The sequence below is a fragment of the Schistocerca nitens genome, chromosome 10 (genome assembly GCF_023898315.1).
Source record: "Schistocerca nitens isolate TAMUIC-IGC-003100 chromosome 10, iqSchNite1.1, whole genome shotgun sequence".
In the NCBI taxonomy this organism is placed as follows: Eukaryota; Metazoa; Arthropoda; class Insecta; order Orthoptera; family Acrididae; genus Schistocerca; species Schistocerca nitens.
The window spans coordinates 143090600-143115526 of NC_064623.1; the positions used below are offsets into that span (position 1 = coordinate 143090600).

General features: G+C 40.6%; 1 protein-coding gene across 2 annotated transcripts in view; it reads left to right on the forward strand.

The window, feature by feature from the left end:
• Positions 1 to 24927, forward strand: part of LOC126210315 (uncharacterized) — a 141044-nt gene that overhangs the window by 52468 nt on the left and 63649 nt on the right. For both annotated transcript variants that reach the window (XM_049939512.1, XM_049939513.1), the window contains exons 3-4: positions 2721 to 2805; positions 15167 to 15306. In XM_049939512.1, coding sequence (XP_049795469.1) covers positions 2721 to 2805; positions 15167 to 15306 — 225 coding nt within the window. The remainder of the gene's footprint in view (positions 1 to 2720; positions 2806 to 15166; positions 15307 to 24927) is intronic.

The window sequence follows — 24927 nt, forward strand, 5'->3', positions numbered from 1 at the left end:
GTGGTATCAACATTTGATACCTCACTTGTTAGGGGTTGCAGTTATCAACCGTGGTCCGTATTAGTACCATTGGACCCGCGAGTCACGACCAGCTCCGTGGCTTGTATAAAGTTCCTAGTGAGCTCTCGTCCACTGTTGCTCAGGATGTCAAGTAGTAAAGTAGCATAGCCTTCAGCTGATAGGAAGCTACCTCTAACAAGGCACTTAGTAACATGTGTCCTAAGTGAGGCCTCAATAGCTATCTGTTTATAATTATATGTATGCAGCCAAGAAGAATCCTGCACAACCAGTTAAGTACAACGTATATTATTTTTTACCAATGACTTCTAATTACTTTAGTCATTGCAGATCCAGACCATGCAGCCAGCACCTTATCAACGTTATTGACAAACCTGCTGTGATTTATGTTTTTCTGTTTAGCATTGGCCACCAGTCAACATTGACGACGACTCATTTGTCGTCATCAGAACACTGACATTTTTTGTTATCGGCTTCTGGCACACTGCTCAGTATTTACAGCCCAGCTCTTCGCCCCGTATCAGGCCACAGAGTACATCCAGCGACAGGCATTTCAATTGTGTCCTCTGCCCAGACTCTGTCAGCATCCTTCAAAGCCTCTGTGCGCTGTATATCACCTATCCCTTAGTGCAACAGGCCCAGCAAAACTGTCACTTGCTCACTCTCGATGGAGCCACCGTAATGTTTATGTGGGTTCCTAGTCATGTCGGTCTGTCAGGAAACGAGGCTGCTGACGCTGCTGCCTAGGTTGCAGTCCTCGTAGCTCAACCCACTAGTTCCTATATTCACTCCAATGATCTCTGTGTTGCCACCTGTCAGGAGGTGGTATCACGTTGGCATCGTCATTGGTCCACCCTTCAAGGGAATAAGCTCCAGATTATTAAGCCTCTTCCAGCATCTTGGATGACCTCCTCTCGGCCCTCCCGCTGGGAGGAGGTCATTTTAACTAGGTTGCATATAGGGTACTGCCTTTTTGGCCATCACCATTTGATAAGTGACGCTCCCCCACGACTTAGTGCACATTGCGCACAAATTTTAACTGTCCCCCATTTCCTGATGGAATTCCCCTTTTTTTAACCGTTTACATTCCCACTTGAGTTTGCCATCTTAAGTTATCGGTCGTTTCAGAGAACGATGCGCAGGCTGTCGACCGCATTTTACTTTTTATCGGTCGTAGCAAAATGGCGAAGGCCATTTAATTTGTAGTTCTGAACCTCTGTTTCTCTATGGTGTACTTTATAGCCCTTTCTCCATGTTCCTGTTTTTAGCTGTCTTCTATTACATTGATTAGGCTTGACATGTAGTCGTTTTTTAACTCTTCTCCCTTTGTGTTCTATAGTTTTGACATGAGTGCATATGGCTCCTGTTGTTTTTGCACCCTAAAACAAAACAAAATAATTGACACATTTATAAACAAAGCAGTTTCGAAATTAACGTACCACACAGTAAAGAAAACCTCCAGTTCGCTCTGAAGCGAAGGCTGTAGTTTTGTTTCAAACATCATTAACGTGTAATGGAGCGAACAATCGAGAAAGTCAGTAGACAACTCTTTCTGTCTTCAATATAGCACGCGATGCCAAAATGATGTCACGTTTGCCATAGTTATTTTGAACTTAAGTGTTACCTGTTACCAACGTGGTGGCCATCTAAGGTGCACCTCATAATTTTTGGATGGAAAGGGAGTCATGTGACATATCAGACAAATAGAGAATTACATGAAGAAAACTGCGTATTGAGGTATGCCTGGATAGCTAGGCTGTAGCCGAGGTGAGACACTGTCTTACTGGAAGAAAGTTGGAAATATCCATTCTTCAGAGACAGCAGCACATTGTCAAACAATTGCAAGTAATGGATTGCTTTTAGTGGACCCTAAATGAAGAAATGTCCAAAAATTATGAAAAGCCCATAGTCCACATTGTATCATCACTTTCGATGCACTATCTATCTTAGGTAGATCTGTCCAAGTAGACATCTGACCAGTATTTTATTATTTATCTCTCCTTTCATATAGAAATGAGCATCATCTGTGAACTGTATATCTTAGAGAAATAGGTACTGCCACTTTTGGCAAAGTCACCAAACCTACTATGTCCACGGTCTCTGCCATCAATGTGTCTTCGCATGTAGATGGCAGATATGAGACTTTACTCCATAAATTATTTGTATTTTACATACTACTGTACTATTGAACACAATATGCTGCAACAACTACTAAAACATTTCACATAAAAAAATAAAGAACAACAACAGTGTTAATGGTTACTTGCTACATTGGCGAGGGGCCTACAGTTACTTCTAAATGGTAATGTTGCACAGTTTCAGATTTGAATTTTTTAATCTGCATACAAATAAAGTACAGATTTTGAGCTATTTTTGTCGTCTTCCATAAGCCATCTTCATTTTTATGAAGCTTTTTTTTTTTTTTTTTTTTTTTTTTTTTTTTTTTTTTTTTTTTTTTTTCCCCCCTCAAATTTAGCAAGCTGGTGTTGCTCCTTTCACAAATATTGTTATTTCTTTATTGTTTAGCTTCATTCTGAATTGAACACTTGTTAAAAAAGGGAAACGGTAAGCCAATGTACTTACTGAATTGGTGAAAGCATCAGTATACATGCAGTATGATGACCGCTTTAGAATTGTGTTTCATTGCACTAGAAAAACAAAATATTGTCATTGATTTTTATTATTTTTACTTTTATTTTCAGCCATGTTTTGAAGATTATCAGTTGATTGGGGACAGCCTGTTACTCAGATTTTCAGAACAGTTACTTTTTTACAAATGTAAAACAGGTAGTGTATCACAAGTCTCCAATCTATTTTAAGAATTACATTTTGTAGAATTGTTTTATTATTATTATTTAAATTTGATAAACCCATCCCTGCCCACCGCAAATTAAGACAGACACAGTTACGGATTATTCCATGGCACATCTCAAGTTCTCTGTCTGCAGTGATCAAGTGAATAGTCATGTTGTTACTTTTTTGTGACTCAATATAGATTTGAAAAGATGCTGCAGGATGCCACACACTCGTTCCAGTAAGACCAGATCTTACATGATTAAAGCAAATAATCATTGGGTATGTAACATTGCACAGAATCTCTATGCACACAAACATTTTTCATGTAATATCATAGCATAAAATTGTGCAGGTTACAAGTCAGAAGTGTGTATTCATGGTTTCAGTGTCAAACAGTATTATTCTAACCACAATAAATAAATAATTTCAGGCAGTCTGTGACACTAGTAAACCTTTGAAGAGACCACTAGGACATAAAAAGCCTGATAACGAGGCTGTGTTAACCACTATATCAGAGCCATTTTCAATGCGGGTTGTTTGTGTAAAGTTTGATTTGTTTCACCCTCATTCCCTGGTCTGAATTTAGTTTGTTCAAAGAATCATACTTGTTACCGGTAAAAGGAATTGTCATCTAAAAGGCTACAGTGTGGTATGGACAAGTAAAAGTGGATTATGGTTATACAGTAGACAGTTGTTCAGCATGGATACTGCTAAAATTAAAAGAAGTTAATTTTTATAGAAAAGAATTGTCATAAATTAGAAAAAACATGTGCATACTGCATCAAATATATGAAAGTGAGGACTGACTGGAGGGGTATGGTTTACAGTGCTTATCTTTGAAGTAAAAAGTATTATGAAGTTAAGCTCCTACAAATCAAGAAAGCAGAATGTCAAAGGTACCTAGAAAGTAAGCCAAGTAAGTGTAAGGCAACATGGGAAGTTGTTAGGCAAGTTGATTTTTTCTTTTTTTTTTCCGGACAGGTATGTCAAAATTGGCTTGATCCGGGAGAATTGGGAATGATCCTTTTGTCACATTAGTCGGAGAACTTGAAGACAAAATTAAGGCCACAGGTACATCTGCAAAGAATCTGCTTAAGTTCGTAACTGTCTGAAGGACCTATCTGTGACTGGAATGTGATCATACCCATTGAGGTCTGTAAAACATTACCTGGATTCTCCAATTCTAGAAGTATGAACTGCTACTGGATGTTGATGATACAACTTTGCATGACATACCAGCTCTTCGTCAAATAATGCGAGATACTCAAGACTCTGAATGAAACTGCTTCACAGCCAATAAACTTGTTTGTTATCCAGGCAAAATCCAAAAGCTTCTGTTAGGATTGTCTAGGAATATACAAAATAATATGTCTTACTTTTAGGAGTACATATTGATGTCAGACACAATTGGGAGAGCATATCTACATTTACATCTACACCTATACTCTACAAACCAATGTGATGTGCACGGCAAAGGGTACATCCCATTGCACCAGTTATTATGGAGTGCGGGAAGACTGATTGTTTGAATACCTCTGTGCATGCAGCAATTTTCCAATTTTATGCTCATGATTCCTACATGAGCAATACATAGGGGGGTTGTAGTATATTCGTAGAGTCGTCTTTTGAAGCTGGTTTGTGAAACTTTGTTAATACACTTTCTCAAGATGTTTATGTATATCTTCGAGAGTCTTCCAGTTCAGTTTCTTCAGTGTCTCTGTGACATTCTCCCACAGATTAAACGAACCTGTGACAATTCATGCTGCCCTTCTCTGCATATGTTCAATACCCCCTGCTAGCCCTATCTGGTACAGGTCCCACACACTTTAGCAATTTTCTAGAACCAGTCGCACAAGTAATTTGCAAGCAATATCCTTTGTAGACTGATTGAATTCCCCAGTATTCTACCAATAAACCAGAGTCTACTACCTACTTTACCCAAAACTGGACCTACATGATCATTCCACTTCATATCCCAAAAAAGTGTTATACCCAGATATTTGTATGAGTTGGCTGATTCCAATAGTGACTCATTGATATTATAGTCATGGATACTGTGTTTTTGTTGTGTTTTGTGAAGTGCAAAATTTTACCCATATGGAAATTTAGAGCAAGTTGCCAATCTCTGCACCACATTTAAATCTTATCAAGATCTAACTGAATATTTATGCAGCTTCTTTCAAATAGTACTTCATTAGAGATAACTGCATCATCTACAAGGACCTGATTTTACTATTAATATTGCCCGCAGTTTAATTAATATAGAGGGTGAGCACAAAGTCTTGCCCTGGTTATAACAATTTATTGCAGAATAATCGTTTGACATAATAATTTACATTTGACGCCGTTACGTAGGTTAATGTTACTAGTTTTTTAAAAGACCACTTAGGTTAGTAAGCCTCAACATGTGCTCCCTTGGCAGCTTGGAGAATGTCGAGGCGGTATTCCAGTTCCCGCCAGGTGTTTCATAACATGTGTTCTGCACAGTACCCACAGCAGCTTGTATCCTAGCCTTCAGTTCCTCGATGTCAGCAACTGGTGTGACGAAGACTCTGCCCTTGATATAGCCCCAGAAAAAAGTCAAGACGCGTAATATCTGGAGAGCGGGTTGGCCAGGGTGTTGGAGCATCCCTTCCAATCCACTGATTCGGAAACATTTCATCCAGGAAATCACGCGCTATCAAAACCCAATGGGGGAGGTGCTCCATCTTACTGGAAAAATATCCATGGTTGATATTCTTCTAACTGTTGGGCAATTAACTGTTGCAAAACGTCTAAGTAAATGTTAGCAGTAATTGATTTTTCTGCGACAAAAAATGGTCCAAAAACATTGTTATGCATGAGGCCGCACCAAACATTCCCTTTTTCGCTGTACAATAGCATGTGGAAACTCAGATCCCCATATATAGAAATTATGCCTATTTACCACTCCACTGACATGAATGGTGCATTCATCAGTAAAGCATATGCGATTTAAGTAATCGTTAATGCCATAAATCCTATTGAAAATCTCAGTTGCAAATTCGGCATGTGTCAGCAAATCATTCTGTTGCAAAGCCTGCACGATTTGCACTTTGTAAGCATGTGACCTAAGCCTTTAATGAAGAATCTTCACTACACTTGCTTGCGGTATTTGAAGTTCACATGATGCTTGACGAGTTGATTTAGACGTACTCCGGTGAAACGATTGCCAAACACGATCAACAGTTGCATCACTTACATGAGGCCTGCCACTTCGAGGACGATCTTCAATGCTGCCTGTTTTGTTAAACTTTGCGTACCATCGTTGTATTGATTTAACGTCAGGAGGGCTGTGTCCATAAGAAGCCTGAAATTTATGCTGAACACTGATGGGTGATTTTGTTTCGTGAAACCAAAGCACACATTGCGTTTTCTCCTGCTTCGACGCTATTTCGCCAGCAACTAACGTGACATAACAGACTGTGTCAGTGTTGTGGAACACTAACACCATCTATTGGTCATAACAACTAGTAACACTAACGTATGTAACAGCATCAAATGTAACTTATTATGTCAAACGGTTATTCTGTTATAAATTTTTATAATCGGCAAGACTTTGTGCTCACCCTGTACAACATGAACAGCAATGGTCCCAACACACTTCCCTGGGGCACACCTGAAGCTGCTTCTACATTTGACGATGACTCTCCATCCGAGAGAATGTATTGTGTCCTCCCAACCTACAAGTCCTCAATTTAGTCACAAATTTCACTTGGTACCACATACGATCATACTTTCGACAATAATCATAGGTGCAATACTGAGTCAAATGCTTTTCAGAAATCAAGAAATACATCTACCTGGTTGCTAAGATAGATTATAGTTAGAAGAGGGGCTAACTCGGCTGCAGGGATTGCATTGGGCCCTTCAGCTTTTTCAGTTAAATTCAGCTGGTTTCTCTACATCACTAGTACAATTACTTATTTCTTTCATCTTTTCAGTGGTACAAGGATTAAATTGTGACAATTCTTGTGCGTTTTCATGTGTAAAGGAACATTTGAAAATGGACTTAAGTATTTCAGCATTTGCTTTACTACCCTCAATTTCAGTACCTGTTTCATTCGCTAGGGACTGGACACTAACTTTGGTGCCACTAATAGCCTTTACATAAGACCAGAATTTCTTATGGTTCTGTGAAAGATCACTTGACGATATTCTGCTACGATAGTCATTGATGGCATTACTCATTGCTCTCTTTGACAGAAATACACATTTCATTCAGCATCTCTCTATCTGTAGCCCTATGCTTTGTTTTACATCTGTTATGCAGTAGTCTCTGTTTCTTCTTTACAGTGGCTGTACACCATGGAGGTTCCCTTCCATTATGAACTGTGCTCCTGGGTACATATTTATCCAGTGCGTGGTCAACTATTCTTTTAATCTTGAGCCAGAGTTCCTGTACATGCTCCTGCCCTGTGCTGAAGGTTTGTTTCATCATTGAGATATGACATTGCTAATTTTTTATCTAGTTTGCTGAACATATATATCTTTCTGCATGTTTTAGTTGTCGTTCGTACTATGGTAATCATTGTTGCCACAACCGCGTCATTGGTCACTGATACCCGTGTCGATGTGGATATCCTGAAAGAGATCAGGGCTGTTTGTTGCTATTGGATCCAATATATTTCCATTGTGAGTGGGGTTCTAACAGTCTGTTCTATGTAGTTTTCAGAGAAGGCATTTAGTAAAGCTTCACAGGATGTCTTATCGTGCCCACCACTGACAAAATTGTAATTTTCCCAGTTAATTGTTAGATGATTACAGTCCCCACCAACGATTACAGTATGGTGAACTGAGGTTTATTCCGAAATTTTCGGTTACATCAGGAAATGAGTCTGGTGGGCAATAGAAGGACCCAGTTATCATTTTATGCCCACCCCTGATACCATGTCTTGCCGAAACAATCTGAACGGCACCTCCAGTTTCTGTCTCAGTTTCTTGTATGCTGTGAAAAGTACACTACCTCCATTTCCCATTTGCCTATCATTTCGAAATACACTTTAATTTTCCCCCAAAATCTGACTGTTCAGGTAAACAAAGTTTTCAAAAAGATCTCAAAGCTGTTCTACACCATGTAGGAATGAAAGTCAGTAGTAACTATCTCTGTGTGACATGTTTGGGCTCTTTCAGCCATTTATCTGAAATGACTTACTCGTGGGAGCAGTCCTTTAATATCAATAAGATCTTTGAAAGGAAAAAAGATTTGTTCATATAATATGTGAGGCTGGTCCTACAGAACACCGTCACTCTCCTGTTACCATACTTCGTATTCCAACAGTTATGAAACTATGTATGTGTGTGTCTCTGCACTCTCTGTCAGCAATAACATTAAAGAATGTGTTTCCAGGGAAGCAGTTCACAAACACTGCACAACAAACACTACACAAGAAATAAGGGAAACATCGACATTACAAGGTCACAGACTATAGAGAACAGGAAACTTTAACAAAGTGGATGCCCTCAGATTTGTAATGAATTTCCTCTCTCTATTTGATCAATGACATTTAACAATTCCAATACAAAATTACGTGACAGGGTGACATAAATACTACAATATAAGAGTTTTATAATATGGACATTGTTGATTTTAATATCTAAGATTGTGACTATACTCTATCATTTGATATGAATAGTGCTAATTTTAGTATTTAAGACTGTAACTCTATCCTGTGATATAAGTGCACTAATATGACAATGACTATTTTGTGGAAAATGATCCATGGTGAATAAATAAAAATTAAAACCTATTCCGTGTGTCCTCAAAGAGATGTCCAAAGACTTTCTCGAAGAACTTTGACAAGAAGTAATTGAAGCATATGACAGTTGTTGGGGAGAATCTGAGTAGACGCTATCTGTGAGTGTGCCATTAGGATATTTTAAGTTATTGATTATTTCTGAACTCTTTCGTAGTTGTGCAGTCAGCTACAGAATTCTGAAAGCTGAGTGTTCCATTGCTCATAAATTTTACATTAGCTTTTGCTCTTTGTTTTCCCAAATGATGAAATTTCTTTGGGGTGGTGGTGGTGCCCTAAAATGTCAGAATGTCAGTTTTTGACAAGATAGCATTTAAGGAGAAGTTGAGGGTAACAGTAGTTGCCTTTCTCTGTTCAGATTCATGATGTAACACTGTGTCTGTTTGCCAGACTGGGAAATATTTTGCTGCTTGATAGAGTTGTAAAATAATGAATGCCGGTGAGACTATAAAATTATTGTATTTAGGGTGCTTACATGTCATTTTGTTTCTTGTGGGGAAAATGTGGCTTTTGATTTCTTCATGTCAACTTGTTCCAAACCCAGATTTCATTCCATATTTGAAGTTATCTTTATACTAAGATTCTGCTAAAGGTATCTCTTCAACATACAGTTTACATTGTATCTTTAGAGACTGCACGGGGCTCAATAACTGTCTTATCAAGTTGGCAGCAACTTCCTCACAAACTGCTAGTAGGAGCCTCAAAGATTCCGTAGTGTGGGGAGAAAAATTGTAAAATGAACCCAGAGAACTAGTTATTGGGAGGATGTTCGAGAATTGTGAGTGAGTGAAAATTTTTACTGAAATGTAGGCAGTTTTAAAGAGCGTATGTACATTGCTCGACCAAATCCCAGTTGGTCACCCCCAGGATACACTCTGCTGTCTTAATTCTTTTTCTGTTGTTTCACTTGTCTGCATTTACCCACTGGCCTTATGTGTGATTATTGAGATTCCAGTTGTAGCTGTTTCCGTTTATAGAGAATTGTCAATTTCTGAAGATATTTTGACTGCTTACATTTCCATGCTGTATTAATGAAAAATTAATAGTGACAGTTACATCAACAGAAAGAAGAAGAATCAGTGGTATGAAAAACTGCTTTGATTTATCCATGTAATGACACAGCATGTGGAATGGGCCCTACTGCCACGCTGCCTAGTTTTTCAGGGTAAAATAAACCATTAGCAGTGTTGAACTGATAAAATAATACTGTTTAGATCTGTTTGCTTGCAATTGTGCACGTCCAGAATAATGATTCATTGACATAAAATTGTCGAAACTAAAACTGAGTGAAGCAAAGAGTAGTTACAGTGAAGAAAAGCTGAGATGGAAGAAATTAATGTAAATTAAGGCCAGGTGGGTTGCGTTAACCAAGGACATGGTGTAGTGCTAGTACCCGCCTGCGGAGTTATGAGAAACTAGTGTCTGGGTGAAGAATCCAAACAGTGCGTATGGTGAAACAGGTGCCAAGATCATTAATGTCATGTTGTAGAGCATGCTCTGCAGTAAAATATTGCGAGTTGCTAGTATACGCCCTCTGCCTATGCCGATTCATCCTAATTGATAATTTGGTGGTAGTCATGCCGATGCAGAAGGCTGAACAGTGTTTACATGGTAGCTAGTATGTGACATGTTGTTTCACAGGTGGCTCTCCCTATGATAATACATGTTTTACCAGTTACAGGGCGATTATAGGTAGTGGCAGGAGGGTGCATAGGGCAAGTCTTGCAGCGAGGACAGTCACAGGGGTAGGAGCCATAGAGTAGTGTTTCTCAGAACTTCGCAGGTGGGAACTAGCACTACAACATGTCCTTAGTTCTTGCCACCCACCTGGCCTTAATTTACGTTAATTTCTTCTGTCTCAGCTTTTCTTCACTGTAACTACTCTTTGCTTCACTCCGTTTTAGTTTTCTCTATCTTTGATTGTCTTTCCTGTCTGTTTTTCACTGCCCACCTCTGTTACATACAATGCAATTAGCTTTTCACTCTTATTAACGTGTGCACGATATTTCAGTAGTAATCTCTGTCTCGCATATTATCCTGTCTTCTATGTTTAAGCTCTCAGTTTTCACATCTTGTCTGATGCAGTCCCCAACAATCAGTCTTTCCTTCTCATCCCATACAGTAAGTCTCCCCTGACCCACTGTTCAGGGTGACTTTCCCCGAAATCTACCCCTTTTCCTAGACCTCTCGCGTCCTTTATCCCCACCCTTCTTCCTTCCCCTTCAACCCTTCTGCCTGAAGGAGGAGCCACTGGCTCCAAAAGCTTGCCAATCACAACAGTATTTTATATGTGTGTTCTGCTGCGACTTGGTGAGTAGATTTTTTACCTATCCAATTAAATAATTTTATCAATAATTAATTGTTTTTGTTATATTATTCCATGTGGCCATCATTCCTTCTTATTTAACCCTCTTGCCAGTCTTTGTTGTCGTCTGTCATGTTCAAACTGTCGTCTGTTTCCTACTGTATGTGCTAATTCATCCGCTTATTTATCTGTATCACCACGATTAATCATCACTTTGCCCCAACATCTTTTTCTAATACTGATTTCCATGCTCGTACATGGGTCCATTTTCATTTTTATTTGCATAGTTATTTAAGAATTTGCATAAAATGATTTAAGTTCATTACACTGCGTGGCCTTCTCCCTATTGTCTTCCGCCGATTTATTTGCAAATTTGAGAGCGATTTTCTTCTCCACCATCCACTTCTCTTATTTATACATAATTCTTTCATGTTTTTCTGCATTTGTTTTTCGGCAAACCGATCTGGTCGACTTTTATTGCTGTCACTTGTGTCGCTTTCAGTTTATCCACTTTCTAACATTTCATCTGTTTTGACGACTTTCCTGATCAATTTTTTCCTTTTTTTATTTTTCATATCAATATAAATTGCCCACTCATTACATCTTATTAACGATTTCCGTATGAATTTTTCTGACTTTTTTCCTTGCTTTTCTTCCATTTTTATATCTTTTCCACCCTCTGCTTTTTTTTTTCCACTCTTATGATTTCTAAATCTCCAAACTGTCTTCTTTTGCCATGATGAATCCCACCTCATATCACATCTGTTCTTTTCGAAAACATGCCTTTGCACTATCAAAACTAAGGTCCCATATTCTGTTTCTTGAAACCTGCTTGTCCCTTGGAGTTACTCCAAAAGGCCTAACATTGAAAGTCCCTGTTTCTGGATGCAGTCCTACCCGTCAACAGGCTCTTTTACAGTTTCAAATACAGCAATCTCTTGCTCTTACCCGGCTAATCTGTGACCTACATGCCTTATCAGCAAATTTTCACTGTACCAGACTTCTCTCCTCCTACAAAATCCTACAGTTACCTACCTCTCATGTTTCCTTGAGTGGTATCGTCCGCCAAGCCAACTTCAAACTGCAACAACATGCCAAACTTCACCTCAAAAAGCTATCCCACCTTCACCTAAACTACTTGAACAGTGGTGTTTCCCTTCCTGTCCCTCTGCAGCTCCCTAAACAGCCACACCCTCAACCACCATTCCTCTTCTACAGACCAAGATTGGCCAACCTCCTTAACATCCCACAGCCTTCACCAGCACCTCCCAGACCAAGAATAACCCATAATCCCAAGAACCAGTCACAACAGGACAGTGTCCTTAACCTCTCAGCTAAAGCACTCTCCCCTCCTGAATTATCTTCACTTTCAGTCCTAAACCTGCATTTGATCATACTGCTTTGGTGAATGACCTCCCATTCCTTGACACATAATATCCATTGGAAATATCACTTTGCAACCCATCGACAAAACCTTTCCAACAGCAAACCTGACATTGAACCCTGCCTTGAACAGTTCAGACCACGATCCCAACTCGATCCACCACGACTACCTCAAAATTATCCCTTATAAGCCTTCCAAGAATGCCTCACATCCAGCATTGCTTCACAACCCTTCCGCAGGTCCTTAAAACATTACCCTAACCTGTCCTCTGCAGAACTTCAGGCTCTAAGTTCTGTAAAAGCTGATGACTCCATCATTATCCTCCCAGCAGACAAAGTATCTACCACTATAGTACTTGACCGAAAGGAGCATGTTAGTGAAGGTCTACACCAGCTGTCTGACACTTCTACATACAGTGTCTGCCATCAGGATCCCATCCCTCTGATTCAAACTGACCTGCAGTCCCTCACAACCACTAACACCTCAATCCATAGAACTTCTCACCCCACCCAAACAACGCACACCTACCTTTTACCTTCTTCCTAAGATCCACAAACTCAATCATCGTGGCCATCCTATAGTTGCTGGCTTCAAAGCATCCACCGAACATATATCTGCCTCTCAGATCAGGCAAATGATTCAGGCATGACAAAAATTCATGTCTTAGAATGTGTATTTTGCTATGGCAGTGACACTTGCATGTGGCTGCACATTAACTATAAGCTGCATAAAAATTGGCCTGAAGTATTTTATAATTATAAATCAAGAAAATTATAGTTCTAAAAAGAATCTCTGACTTTCTTCCCTGCCAAACCTGACCTTATTTCAGATATCTTTTTCTGTATTTGGTCCAGGATGTTATCTTAGTGTTGACCTATAATTATTTGACTAGTGCAAAGACAATCTATCAGCAGAATCCTGTTCACATCACAGAAAACTAATGCTATTACGTTTCTGCTCGACTATATTGCCTTTGCTTCCTTTGTTGGTGGACACTTGACATCTTTCCACTGCTTTGACTGTTGTTTCATCCCAGTGGTATGGTAGTGGATCCAAGTTCCATCTGTAGCCATAAATCGGCACAGGAAATCTTGTCACTCGCTCTGAAAATGGGATAAACGTTATTCAGACATTTCCATTTTGATGCATTTCTGAAACTATATTAAGAGTGTCAGCACTTATCTAACAGATAATGTTCTCTTCTCCACTTCCACTGTTAAAATGTGATAAGCCTGTTCAAATGACTTCCCTGTGGCTTTAGCAGTTTATTGCACTTTGTGAACAATCTTCTGTGACCTTTTTATATACTTTTACAATACTTTCTGGGCCAGTGGCAAATCTTATCATAGTGGCACAGCGCATCATCACATGGATCACCACCAGTGCTGCCTTAATCAAATTTAAACTTGTTAATTCCTTTTGCTTTCATGCCTTTTGTATGAAGTACTTAATCACTGCCTGAATTTCTCTCTCTTTCTCTCTCTCTCTCTCTCTCTCTCTCTCTCTCTCTCTCTCTCCCTCTCTCTCCCTCTCTCTCTCTCCCTCTCCCCCCCACCTCCCTCTCCCTCCCCTCCCTTCCTATCTCTCTTTTATCCACCTCTCGTCTCCCCATCTTCACAAATCACTATATGGTAACAACAACAGAGAGAAGTCCTCACCACAGAGCAATGATACATAATGTGTTAACTCAAAAGGATGACCTGTAATACCTTATTGTGCTAGCACTGACATCTGGTGGTCATCGCACAAACTTTCCGAACTACACTCGTACTTCCTGAGGCCATCCTCCTTAATCTTGCTTCCTAGATAGAATCCGTTTACTCCTCCTGCTAGTGTGTATTCCTAATTTCACTGTTGAGCAAATTGTCATTACCTGGTCTACTATTTCTCAAAAACTTCGTCTTTGCTTTGTTTAATTGTATTGTATTTTCTGTGAACACTAGCATTGCCTGAAAATGATGGGTATCCGATATTCGAAAATATTTTGAACAGGCTGTACTTTTCTGCTGCAGCTTATTTTTTGTTTTAGGGGTAGCACTCTGATGAATAGTGAGTGCTGTTCCCCTCTTTAACGTTTTCACTGTAATGGGTCTGGGAGGGACAGCTACCATTGCCAGCAAAGCCCAGAGGACACTCGTTTGGCCCCACCCACTTGTCGACTTGATTATTTTTCTCACCTTATTTTATTATTATCAGCCAAACTGATATCCATTAGATTTGTAGCCTTCTCTGTTTCACTGTTACGAATCTTCTGGCTAGAAAGCATTCTTTACATTCAAACTGTCTTTGCCTTAAATCAGGTTGTTGGATGTCGAATGTAGGTAGGTTTTCTCTCATTGCAGATGAGACCTGAGACACCTCTCATCTATTCTGACCCACATACCGATGACCTGTACACTCTTTCTCAGCTCTGGCATCAATGTTGCTTTCAAGGCCTCGATTTTACCACTGCTGCATACTTTCGTAATTCGATCAAATTTCTGCCTGGCCTCAGAAACTCCAGATGAACTATCTCGTGACAGTGGAGCTGATGGCCTCATTGTTTAGTCCCTTAAACCACAACTGATAAACCTAAGGACTGAGTTATTGAAGACAGTAAGACTCATGAGGCAGTAAAAAGTTATGGAAAAAGGTGACAGGACTCGTATGCCATTAAACTGAAAAGCAATTGTCAGTATATTTTAAGAGACATATAGGTGTTCTCATTGACCAACATTTTTCTGTGTTACAGCACACTTTGGGAGATTATTATTATTATTATTATTATTATTATTATTATTATGAATACAATATATTTATTGACTTTTTTTAAATTTTGAAATCTACACATACATTACATTGTAGCGTATTTTACACTGCATAAAAGTCACAGTATTTTTTTGGTTCTAGATGAGTACAATGGTGCCCGTGCCCTTGGTCTGTGTGTCAGCGGCCAGACAGTTGGTGAACTTTTGAGAAGAGTTGTCAGTGAAATGTACCCGATTTCAAAGAAGGTGATCCTTCTGATAGGAACAAATGATATGCTTAGGGTATGTATAGTGCAGACATTTACTTGTCTCTTCATATATTTTTATTCAAAGTTTTGAAGTCTTTTCTCACTAACAGATAATGAAGTTCCAGCAAAACCTGCCATTAAAGAACACCAGTTTAGTGCTGTATTGCACAGTGCTGAAAATTACAAATGGTTTCATTTACACTATAGTGACTGATTGATTGAAGAAGTTTCAGGAAATTACTTATGTGGTTTTGAGCCATCTATACTGCTATATAAAGACAAGTTGTCACTTAATATTGTTACCAAAACTCTCAAAAAGTAATTGATCGAACTTCAAATTTTTACATGATATTCTAGTAATCATTTAGACTGGCTTAGGCTACATATTTTTTAATATTTATTTACTATATAAATACAGAACTTTGTTAACAAATATCTCAGAAGGTTCTTGACCAATTTACTGCAAATTTTTGAATGACACAAATAAACCTTCAGGTGAACGTAGGCTACATATTTTTTTAACATGTGTGAAAAGGAAAGTTGCTACTCACCATATAGTGGAGATACTGAGTTGCAGACAGGCACAACAAAAAACTGTCACCAATATGGCTTTCGGCCAGTAAGGCCTTTGCCTTCATCACATACACACTCACGCAAACACAACTCACACACACGTGACTGCAGTCTCGAGCAACTGAGGCCCCACTGTGACAGTGTGGCCTCACTACCCGACAGTCTTTTTGGTGTGCCTATCTGCGACTCAGTATCTCCGCTATTTGGTGAGTAGCAACTTTCGTTTTCACAATATTGCACATTCCATCCTGGGTTTTCTATTGTTTGATTTAATATGTGTGATATATAAATACTTTGTAATGGTCACGCCTCGGGTCAAGAGATCTGTGGATGATGAAGTTGGATTGGTCAGGCAGTGAAATTACAGTGTGTCTGGCGATTGAGCTTGTAGGGCAGGGGAGGGTTTGTTTCTTACATGTGAAGGCACCAAAGGAACAGTGGTTTCTGAAATAACATTTTATTAATGTGTTTGCTACAGTGAATACTGTCTTCCCTGGTGGCCAGGAAACAGGTTGGGCTACTTCCCTAGGTTTTGGCGAAGATGTCTGACACAACACCCAAACCTACTTGTGTATCGTGTGGCAGATCGATACCCTGACCGACAACGAATCAGTGCAGAGCGGCAGCAGGATCCCATGTGGCGACCTGCAGACACCCGGCAGTGAAATTGAAGTTGTCGGTACACTCAAAAAGGGATGCGTGCTTACATCATCTGTACCTGCCCGGCGTACGGGCAGGTAGGCGGTACATGCACAACCTGGGAGTCAGCACTCAGGTGCCCACCCGACAAGAAGGAGAGTAGCTTGCAATTGATCAGCTAACCCTTCACCACAGGACGGCCTCATAGGTCTGCATCTTCTACCAGTAATGGCTGTGACCTATCGGATACTACAGCGTGGAGCAACGAAGTCCACTCACAGCCAGTAGACTGCAGTTTCGAAGTTGAAGTCCTCAGACAGGTGGTAAGCAGCATATAACGGTTCTCCAGCAGTGCTGACCTATAACGTGCGAAACTGTAGGGGGTCGGTGATGCAGACGGAATGAACAGACATGCTGGGGACGAACTGTCCGAAACGAGTATTTAAAGCCATATATCGCATCACTATAGTAGGTTAGGCAGCCATTTGTTTTCTGGGAGTGATCATACGGCATCATTTGCGCCCCTTTCTATAACTGTGCTTGCCATGTAGCAAAGAGGTATGGCTTTTGCCCTGCTTTTGCAATACTGGCACTCCTTGTGTGTATTGTGGCCAAGATAGATACGAAGCCCACGCCTACTACAGTAGTACAGGTTTATATGCAAACTAGCTCTGCTGATGACGAAGAAATTGAAAAATTTATGATGAAATAAAAGAAATTATTCAGATTGTGAAGGGAGACGAAAATTTAATAGTCATGGGTGACTGGAATTCGACAGTAGGAAAAGGGAGAGAAGGAAACGTAGTAGATGAATATGGATTGGGGCTAAGAAATGAAAGAGGAAGCCGCCTGGTAGAATTTTGCACAGAGCACAACTTAATCAGAGCTAACACTTGGTTCAGGAATCATGAAAGAAGGTTGTATACATGGAAGAAGCCTGGAGATACTGACAGGTTTGAGATAGATTATATAATGGTAAGACAGAGATTTAGGAACCAGGTTTTAAATTGTAAGACATTTCCAGGGGCAGACGTGGATTCAGACCACAATCTATTGGTTATGACCTGTAGATTGAAACTGAAGAAACTGCAAGAAGGTGGAAATTTAAGGAGATGGGACCTGGATAAACTGAAAGAACGAGAGGTTGTAGAGTGTTTCAGGGAGAGCATAAGGGAACAATTGACAGGAATGGGTGAAAGAAATACAGTAGAAGAAGAATGGGTAGCTCTGAGGCATGAAGTAGTGAAGGCAGCAGATGATCAAGTAGGTAAAAAGACGAGGGCTAATAGAAATCCTTGGGTAACAGAAGAAATATTGAATTTAATTGATGAAAGGAGAAAATATAAAAATGCAGTAAATGAAGCAGGCAACAACGAATACAAACGTCTCAAAAATGAGATCGACAGGAAGTGCAAAATGGCTAAGCAGGCATGGCTAGAGGATAAATGTAAAGATGTAGAGGCTTATCTCACTAGGGGTAAGATAGATACAGCCTACAGGAAAATTAAAGAGACCTTCAGAGAAAAGAGAACCACTTGTTTGAATATCAAAAGCTCAGATGGAAACCCAGTTCTAAGCAAAGAAGGGAAAGCAGAAAGGTGGAAGGAGTATATAGAGGGTCTATACAAGGGCGATGTACTTGAGGACAATATTATGGAAATCGAAGAGGATGTAGATGAAGATGAAATGGGAGATACGATACTGCGTGAAGAGTTTGACAGAGCACTGAAAGACCTGAGTCGAAACAAGGCCCCGGGAGTAGACAACATTCCATTAGAACTACTGACAGCCTTGGGAGAGTCAGTCCTGACAAAACTCTACCATCTGGTGAGCAAGATGTATGAGACAGGCGAAATACTCTCAGACTTCAAGAAGAATATAATAATTCCAATCCCAAAGAAAGCAGGTGTTGACAAATATGAAAATTACCGAACTATCAGTTTAATAAGTCACAGCTGCAAAATACTAATGCGGATTCTTTACAGACGAATGGAAAAACTAGTAGAAGCCAACCTCGGGGAAGATCAGTTTGGATTCCGTAGAAATGTTGGGTCACGTGAGGCAATACTGACCCTACGACTTATCTTAGAAGCTAGATTAAGGAAAGGCAAACCTACGTTTCTTGCATTTGTAGACTTAGTGAAAGCTTTTGACAATGTTGACTGGAATACACTCTTTCAAATTCTGAAGGTGGCAGGGGTAAAATACAGGGAGCGAAAAGCTATTTACAATTTGTACAGAAACCAGATGGCAGTTATAGGAGTTGAGGGACATCAAAGGGAAGCAGTGGTTGGGAAGGGAGTGAGACAGGGTTGTAGTCTCTCCCCGATGTTATTCAATCTGTATATTGAGCAAGCAGTGAAGGAAACAAAAGAAAAATTTGGAGTAGGTATTAAAATCCATGGAGAAGAAATAAAAACTTTGAGGATCGCCGATAACATTGTAATTCTGTCAGAGACAGCAAAGGACTTGGAAGAGCAGTTGAATGGAATGGATAGTGTCTTGAAAGGAGGGTATAAGATGAACATCAACAAAAGCAGAACGACAATAATGGAATGTAGTCGAATTAAATCGGGTGATGCTGAGGGAATTAGATTAGGAAATGAGACACTTAAAGTAGTAAAGGAATTTTGCTATTTGGGGAGCAAAATAACTGATGATGGTCGAAGTAGAGAGGATATAAAATGTAGACTGGCAATGGCAAGGAAAGCGTTTCTGAAGAAGAGAAATTTGTTAACATCGAGTATAGATCTAAGTGTCAGGAAGTCATTTCTGAAATTATTTGTATGGAGTGTAGCCATGTATGGAAGTGAAACATGGACAATAAATAGTTTGGACAAGAAGAGAATAGAAGCTTTTGAAATGTGGTGCTACAGAAGAATGCTGAAGATTAGATGGGTAGATCACATGACTAATGAGGAAGTTTTGAATAGGATTGGGGAGAAGAGAAGTTTGTGGCACAACTTGACTAGAAGAAGGGATCGGTTGGTAGGACATATGTTGAGGCCTCAAGGGATCACCAATTTAGTATTGGAGGGCAGCGTAGAGGGTAAAAATCGTAGAGGGAGACCAAGAGATGAATACACTAAGCAGACTCAGAAGGATGTAGGTTGCAGTAGGTACTGGGAGAAGAAGAAGCTTGTACAGGATAGAGTAGCATGGAGGGCTGCATCAAACCAGTCTCAGGACTGAAGACCACAACAACAACAACAACAACAACAACAACAACAACATTTAGCAGTTATTGTGTAACAAATCTCAAGAGTAAGTTTACTGCTCATTACCACTCCACTCCTTAAAATCTAATTTTAATCTCTAATTACTATAATCTGGTAAACTATTAAGACAGGTTAAGTCTAGCTCTTGTTGTTTATTTATGGCATGAAGCCGTTCTGTGGTGATTTGTTGGAGTGGTAGGTCTGGAGGACTGGCAACTTTTAAACGTCAAGCGTAGATAGAGCATACTTGTTGCTGTAAGAAACATGGCTATGTTAGTAGTTGGAACTCTGATAGTAATGTTCCGACACTGTTGTGCTCGCAAATTTTGAATATGCCTGAACTTTTGTTATGTTGTAATATATCCTTCTTCCTCTGTGACTAGCTCATCGATCAAGTGTATGAATTCTGTATTAAAGATATCATTAAGGGCTCTGGGTCATTCCATATCAGTTCAACCAGGGGCTCCAGCTCATAGTCTCAGATTTGACTGAAATTCAGTACACTAATTCTACCATGTGTGGAACACTCGTGTACAAAGTATTAGTTTCTGCTGCCAATTAGTTCCAGAATTATGACTTGTGAAAGAAGGTGGCGTGACCCGGAAATAACAACCCGCCTCTGGCAATCTATCTTCAGACCCAACTTCAGGTCTTAATAACTTTGGAACTATTCCACATAGTCCAGTGAAATTTTTACAACCCAGTAACATCCATTTAGAGAACACACTCCATGAATCAAAACACCAACAACATACACTCCTGGAAATTGAAATAAGAACACCGTGAATTCATTGTCCCAGGAAGGGGAAACTTTATTGACACATTCCTGGGGTCAGATACATCACATGATCACACTGACAGAACCACAGGCACATAGACACAGGCAACAGAGCATGCACAATGTCGGCACTAGTACAGTGTATATCCACCTTTCGCAGCAATGCAGGCTGCTATTCTCCCATGGAGACGATCGTAGAGATGCTGGATGTAGTCCTGTGGAACGGCTTGCCATGCCATTTCCACCTGGCGCCACAGTTGGACCAGCGTTCGTGCCGGACGTGCAGACCGCGTGAGACGACGCTTCATCCCGTCCCAAACATGCTCAATGGGGGACAGATCCGGAGATCTTGCTGGCCAGAGTAGTTGACTTACACCTTCTAGAGCACGTTGGGTGGCACGGGATACATGCGGACGTGCATTGTCCTGTTGGAACAGCAAGTTCCCTTGCCAGTCTAGGAATGGTAGAACGATGGGTTCGATGACAGTTTGGATGTACCGTGCACTATTCAGTGTCCCCTCGACGATCACCAGTGGTGTACGGCCAGTGTAGGAGATCGCTCCCCACACCATGATGCCGGGTGTTGGCCCTGTGTGCCTCGGTCGTATGCAGTCCTGATTGTGGCGCTCACCTGCACGGCGCCAAACACGCATACGACCATCATTGGCACCAAGGCAGAAGCGACTCTCATCGCTGAAGGCGACATGTCTCCATTCGTCCCTCCATTCACGCCTGTCGCGACACCACTGGAGGCGGGCTGCACGATGTCGGGGCATGAGCGGAAGACGGCCTAACGGTGTGCGGGACCGTAGCCCAGCTTCATGGAGACGGTTGCGAATGGTCCTCGCCGATACCCCAGGAGCAACAGTGTCCCTAATTTGCTGGGAAGTGGCGGTGCAGTCCCCTACGGCACTGCGTAGGATCCTACGGTCTTGGCGTGCATCCGTGCGTCGCTGCGGTCTGGTCCCAGGTCGACGGGCACGTGCACCTTCCGCCGACCACTGGCGACAACATCGATGTACTGTGGAGACCTCACGCACCACGTGTTGAGCAATTCGGCGGTACGTCCACCCGGCCTCCCGCATGTCCACTATACGCCCTTGCTCAAAGTCCGTCAACTGCACATACGGTTCACGTCCACGCTGTCGCGGCATGCTACCAGTGTTAAAGACTGCGATGGAGCTCCGTATGCCACGGCAAACTGTCTGACACTGACGGCGGCGGTGCACAAATGCTGCGCAGCTAGCGCCATTCGACGGCCAACACCGCGGTTCCTGGTGTGTCCGCTGTGCCGTGCGTGTGATCATTGCTTGTACAGCCCTCTCACAGTGTCCGGAGCAAGTATGGTGGGTCTGACACACCGGTGTCAATGTGTTCATTTTTCCATTTCCAGGAGTGTATTTCTGAGAGAAAAATAAAAAATTCCAAAATGTGATTAAAAGAATGTAATACGATATAAGGTACATATTGTAGGTGCCCTCTATGCCAAATATAATTCATTCAAAAAGGGTATAAATTATTTTGTGGTAAGCTTAATGTGGCCTAAACACACACAGAACTCATCCTGACCATATCAGTCACAAAAACTGAATTACATGCACACGAAAATACAAAAATTTGAAAAATTACCTGAAAAAACATGGATTTTCGAAGTGTGGTAGCACAAAAGGGATAAGTGGTATCCAAACCAAATTTCACACACTGTATAAGTAGACCATAACGATATATATCACAAAATTTCAGCATGTTATTGCAAGACATTTGTGTACAATGGAAGTTGACAGATGTATTTGGTGATGTGGCCATTGTTCCACAACAAAATTTTGTAAAAACATATCGTAAACTGTTCTGTCTCTTCTCATCCTCTCCCACAACTCTTTAATCACTAAGCAACAACATATAGACAGATTAACACAACCTAACATTAATGTCTAGTGCATCTTAACTGCTAAAAACCAGTCGATTGTGCTTCGAACAGAAGTTCTCCCACACTTTAGCTACTGTACTCTGTACATTGCATGGCAAATTGTACAGTCTTCCTGACACTGGTAGGAACTGGAACTGTCATAAGAGAATGTTCAAAAGGAATCCAACACCTGTCTGCCAAACATGGCCAATGAAATGATCTTGCTGGTCCCTTTGCAACACATCCTAAGTACCATTTGTCATCATAAACAGCAATAACATAGCAACCTGGTTGTATGTTGCTGTGTTTGCTTCTGAATCCTGAGTCAGACGCACTGTGAAGACACATGTTGTGCATGAACCTATAGTTATAACTGGACAGTCTGCTCATCTGCACATTGTCAGAGTCCGCTGGAGAGAAGTGATGATGGCTCCTTGTGCCTGCAACAGTTTTAACATGTTCTAGTCTGCTTTTTAGCAACCCTTTGACTGATTTCACCTCATTTTTCGAAACATAGAATGATTGTATGCCAGAGAGATTTTTCTGTACCCAGGTAAATAATTGAAGAGGCATCATAATGTGACCTTCCGTAGGGTGCTGCAGACTAGCTCGTGATGCCATGTGCTTAATGGTAGCACCAATACCATCACATACATTTTTACCATGACTTGTGAAAAATTTCCATTCTGCGTGAATCTGAAAATCATGGTAATGCGTGCATAATTTTTTGAGATTTTTACAGTTTTTGTACTGACTAGCTGCCCCGTCACTGAAGTATTTCGCAAAATGTATGTGAGGCAGCTTGTTTTCCACATATGCCATGACAGTGCGAATGTGGGCATGAACTGCAATGACATCGTGAATTAAACAGTCTCTAAAAACGCACAGGTTCATGACAGACACACAGCCTGATTCACCTCTATAGTAAATCGCAAATGGCTGGAGAGTTGTTTGACTGTTGTCCCAATGATATCCTTGGATGGCATCTTGAACTATAAATGCATAATTTTCAGAAAAGTCTAATATTACTATAATTTCATCTTGTTTCAAATTATCCTTACAAAACTGGAGATAAGTCGATTTTGCTGTTGCTGTGAAGCTGTGTGTGGTCAGTTTGTCCATTTGTTGACAACACATTTCAACAAAATCTTCCCCTGTACTTCGCTTTGTTTCAAGACTTGTTGTGATCCATGTGTGTCATTGTTTATAAGAAACAAGTTCATCGTCATCCATAAGGAGTTCACCATACAGTTTGTTATTCATGTGTTCTGCAAGATTTGCCTTACCAGGACACTTTTCACACCTGTGTATCATGCACTGGTAGGAACTGATGTCACACACTAGCAGCTTCATTGCATCTTTGTAATCTGGACCAGAATCCTTTATAGCAGCAAACATCAGCTTAGCATTTTGATGGGTCTCACATAAAACGTTGTGTGTGCCCCTTGCACTTACAGGCACAACCCATTTTGGCCGAAGATTGAAGAAAAAATGATAAACCTATTTTGGTATTGGGATACTTTTCCTTGAATTCTACATGTTGTGTTGTTGTGGTCTTCAGTCCTGAGACTGGTTTGATGCAGCTCTCCATGCTACTCTATCCTGTGCAAGCTTCTTCATCTCCCAGTACCTACTGCAACCTACATCCTTCTGAATCTGCTTAGTGTATTCATCTCTTGGTCTCCCTCTACGATTTTTACCCTCCACGCTGCCCTCCAATGCTAAATTTGTGATCCCTTGATGCCTCAAAACATGTCCTACCAACCGATCCCTTCTTCTAGTCAAGTTGTGCCACAAACTTCTCTTCTCCCCAATCCTATTCAATACCTCCTCATTAGTTACGTGATCTACCCACCTTATCTTCAGCATTCTTCTGTAGCACCACATTTCGAAAGCTTCTATTCGCTTCTTGTCCAAACTGGTTATCGTCCATGTTTCACTTCCATACATGGCTACACTCCATACAAATACTTTCAGAAACGACTTCCTGACACTTAAATCTATACTCGATGTTAACAAATTTCTCTTCTTGAGAAACGCTTTCCTTGCCATTGCCAGTCTACATTTTATATCCTCTCTACTTCGACCATCATCGGTTATTTTACTCCCTAAATAGCAAAACTCCTTTACTACTTTAAGTGTCTCATTTCCTAATCTAATTCCCTCAGCATCACCCGACTTAATTTGACTACATTCCATTATCCTCGTTTTGCTTTTGTTGATGTTCATCTTATATCCTCCTTTCAAGACACTGTCCATTCCGTTCAACTGCTCTTCCAAGTCCTTTGCTGTCTCTGACAGAATTACAATGTCATCGGCGAACCTCAAAGTTTTTACTTCTTCTCCATGAATTTTAATACCTACTCCGAATTTTTCTTTTGTTTCCTTTACTGCTTGCTCAATATACAGATTGAATAACATCGGGGAGAGGCTACAACCCTGTCTCACTCCCTTCCCAACCACTGCTTCCCTTTCATGCCCCTCGACTCTTATAACTGCCATCTGGTTTCTGTACAAATTGTAAATAGCCTTTCGCTCCCT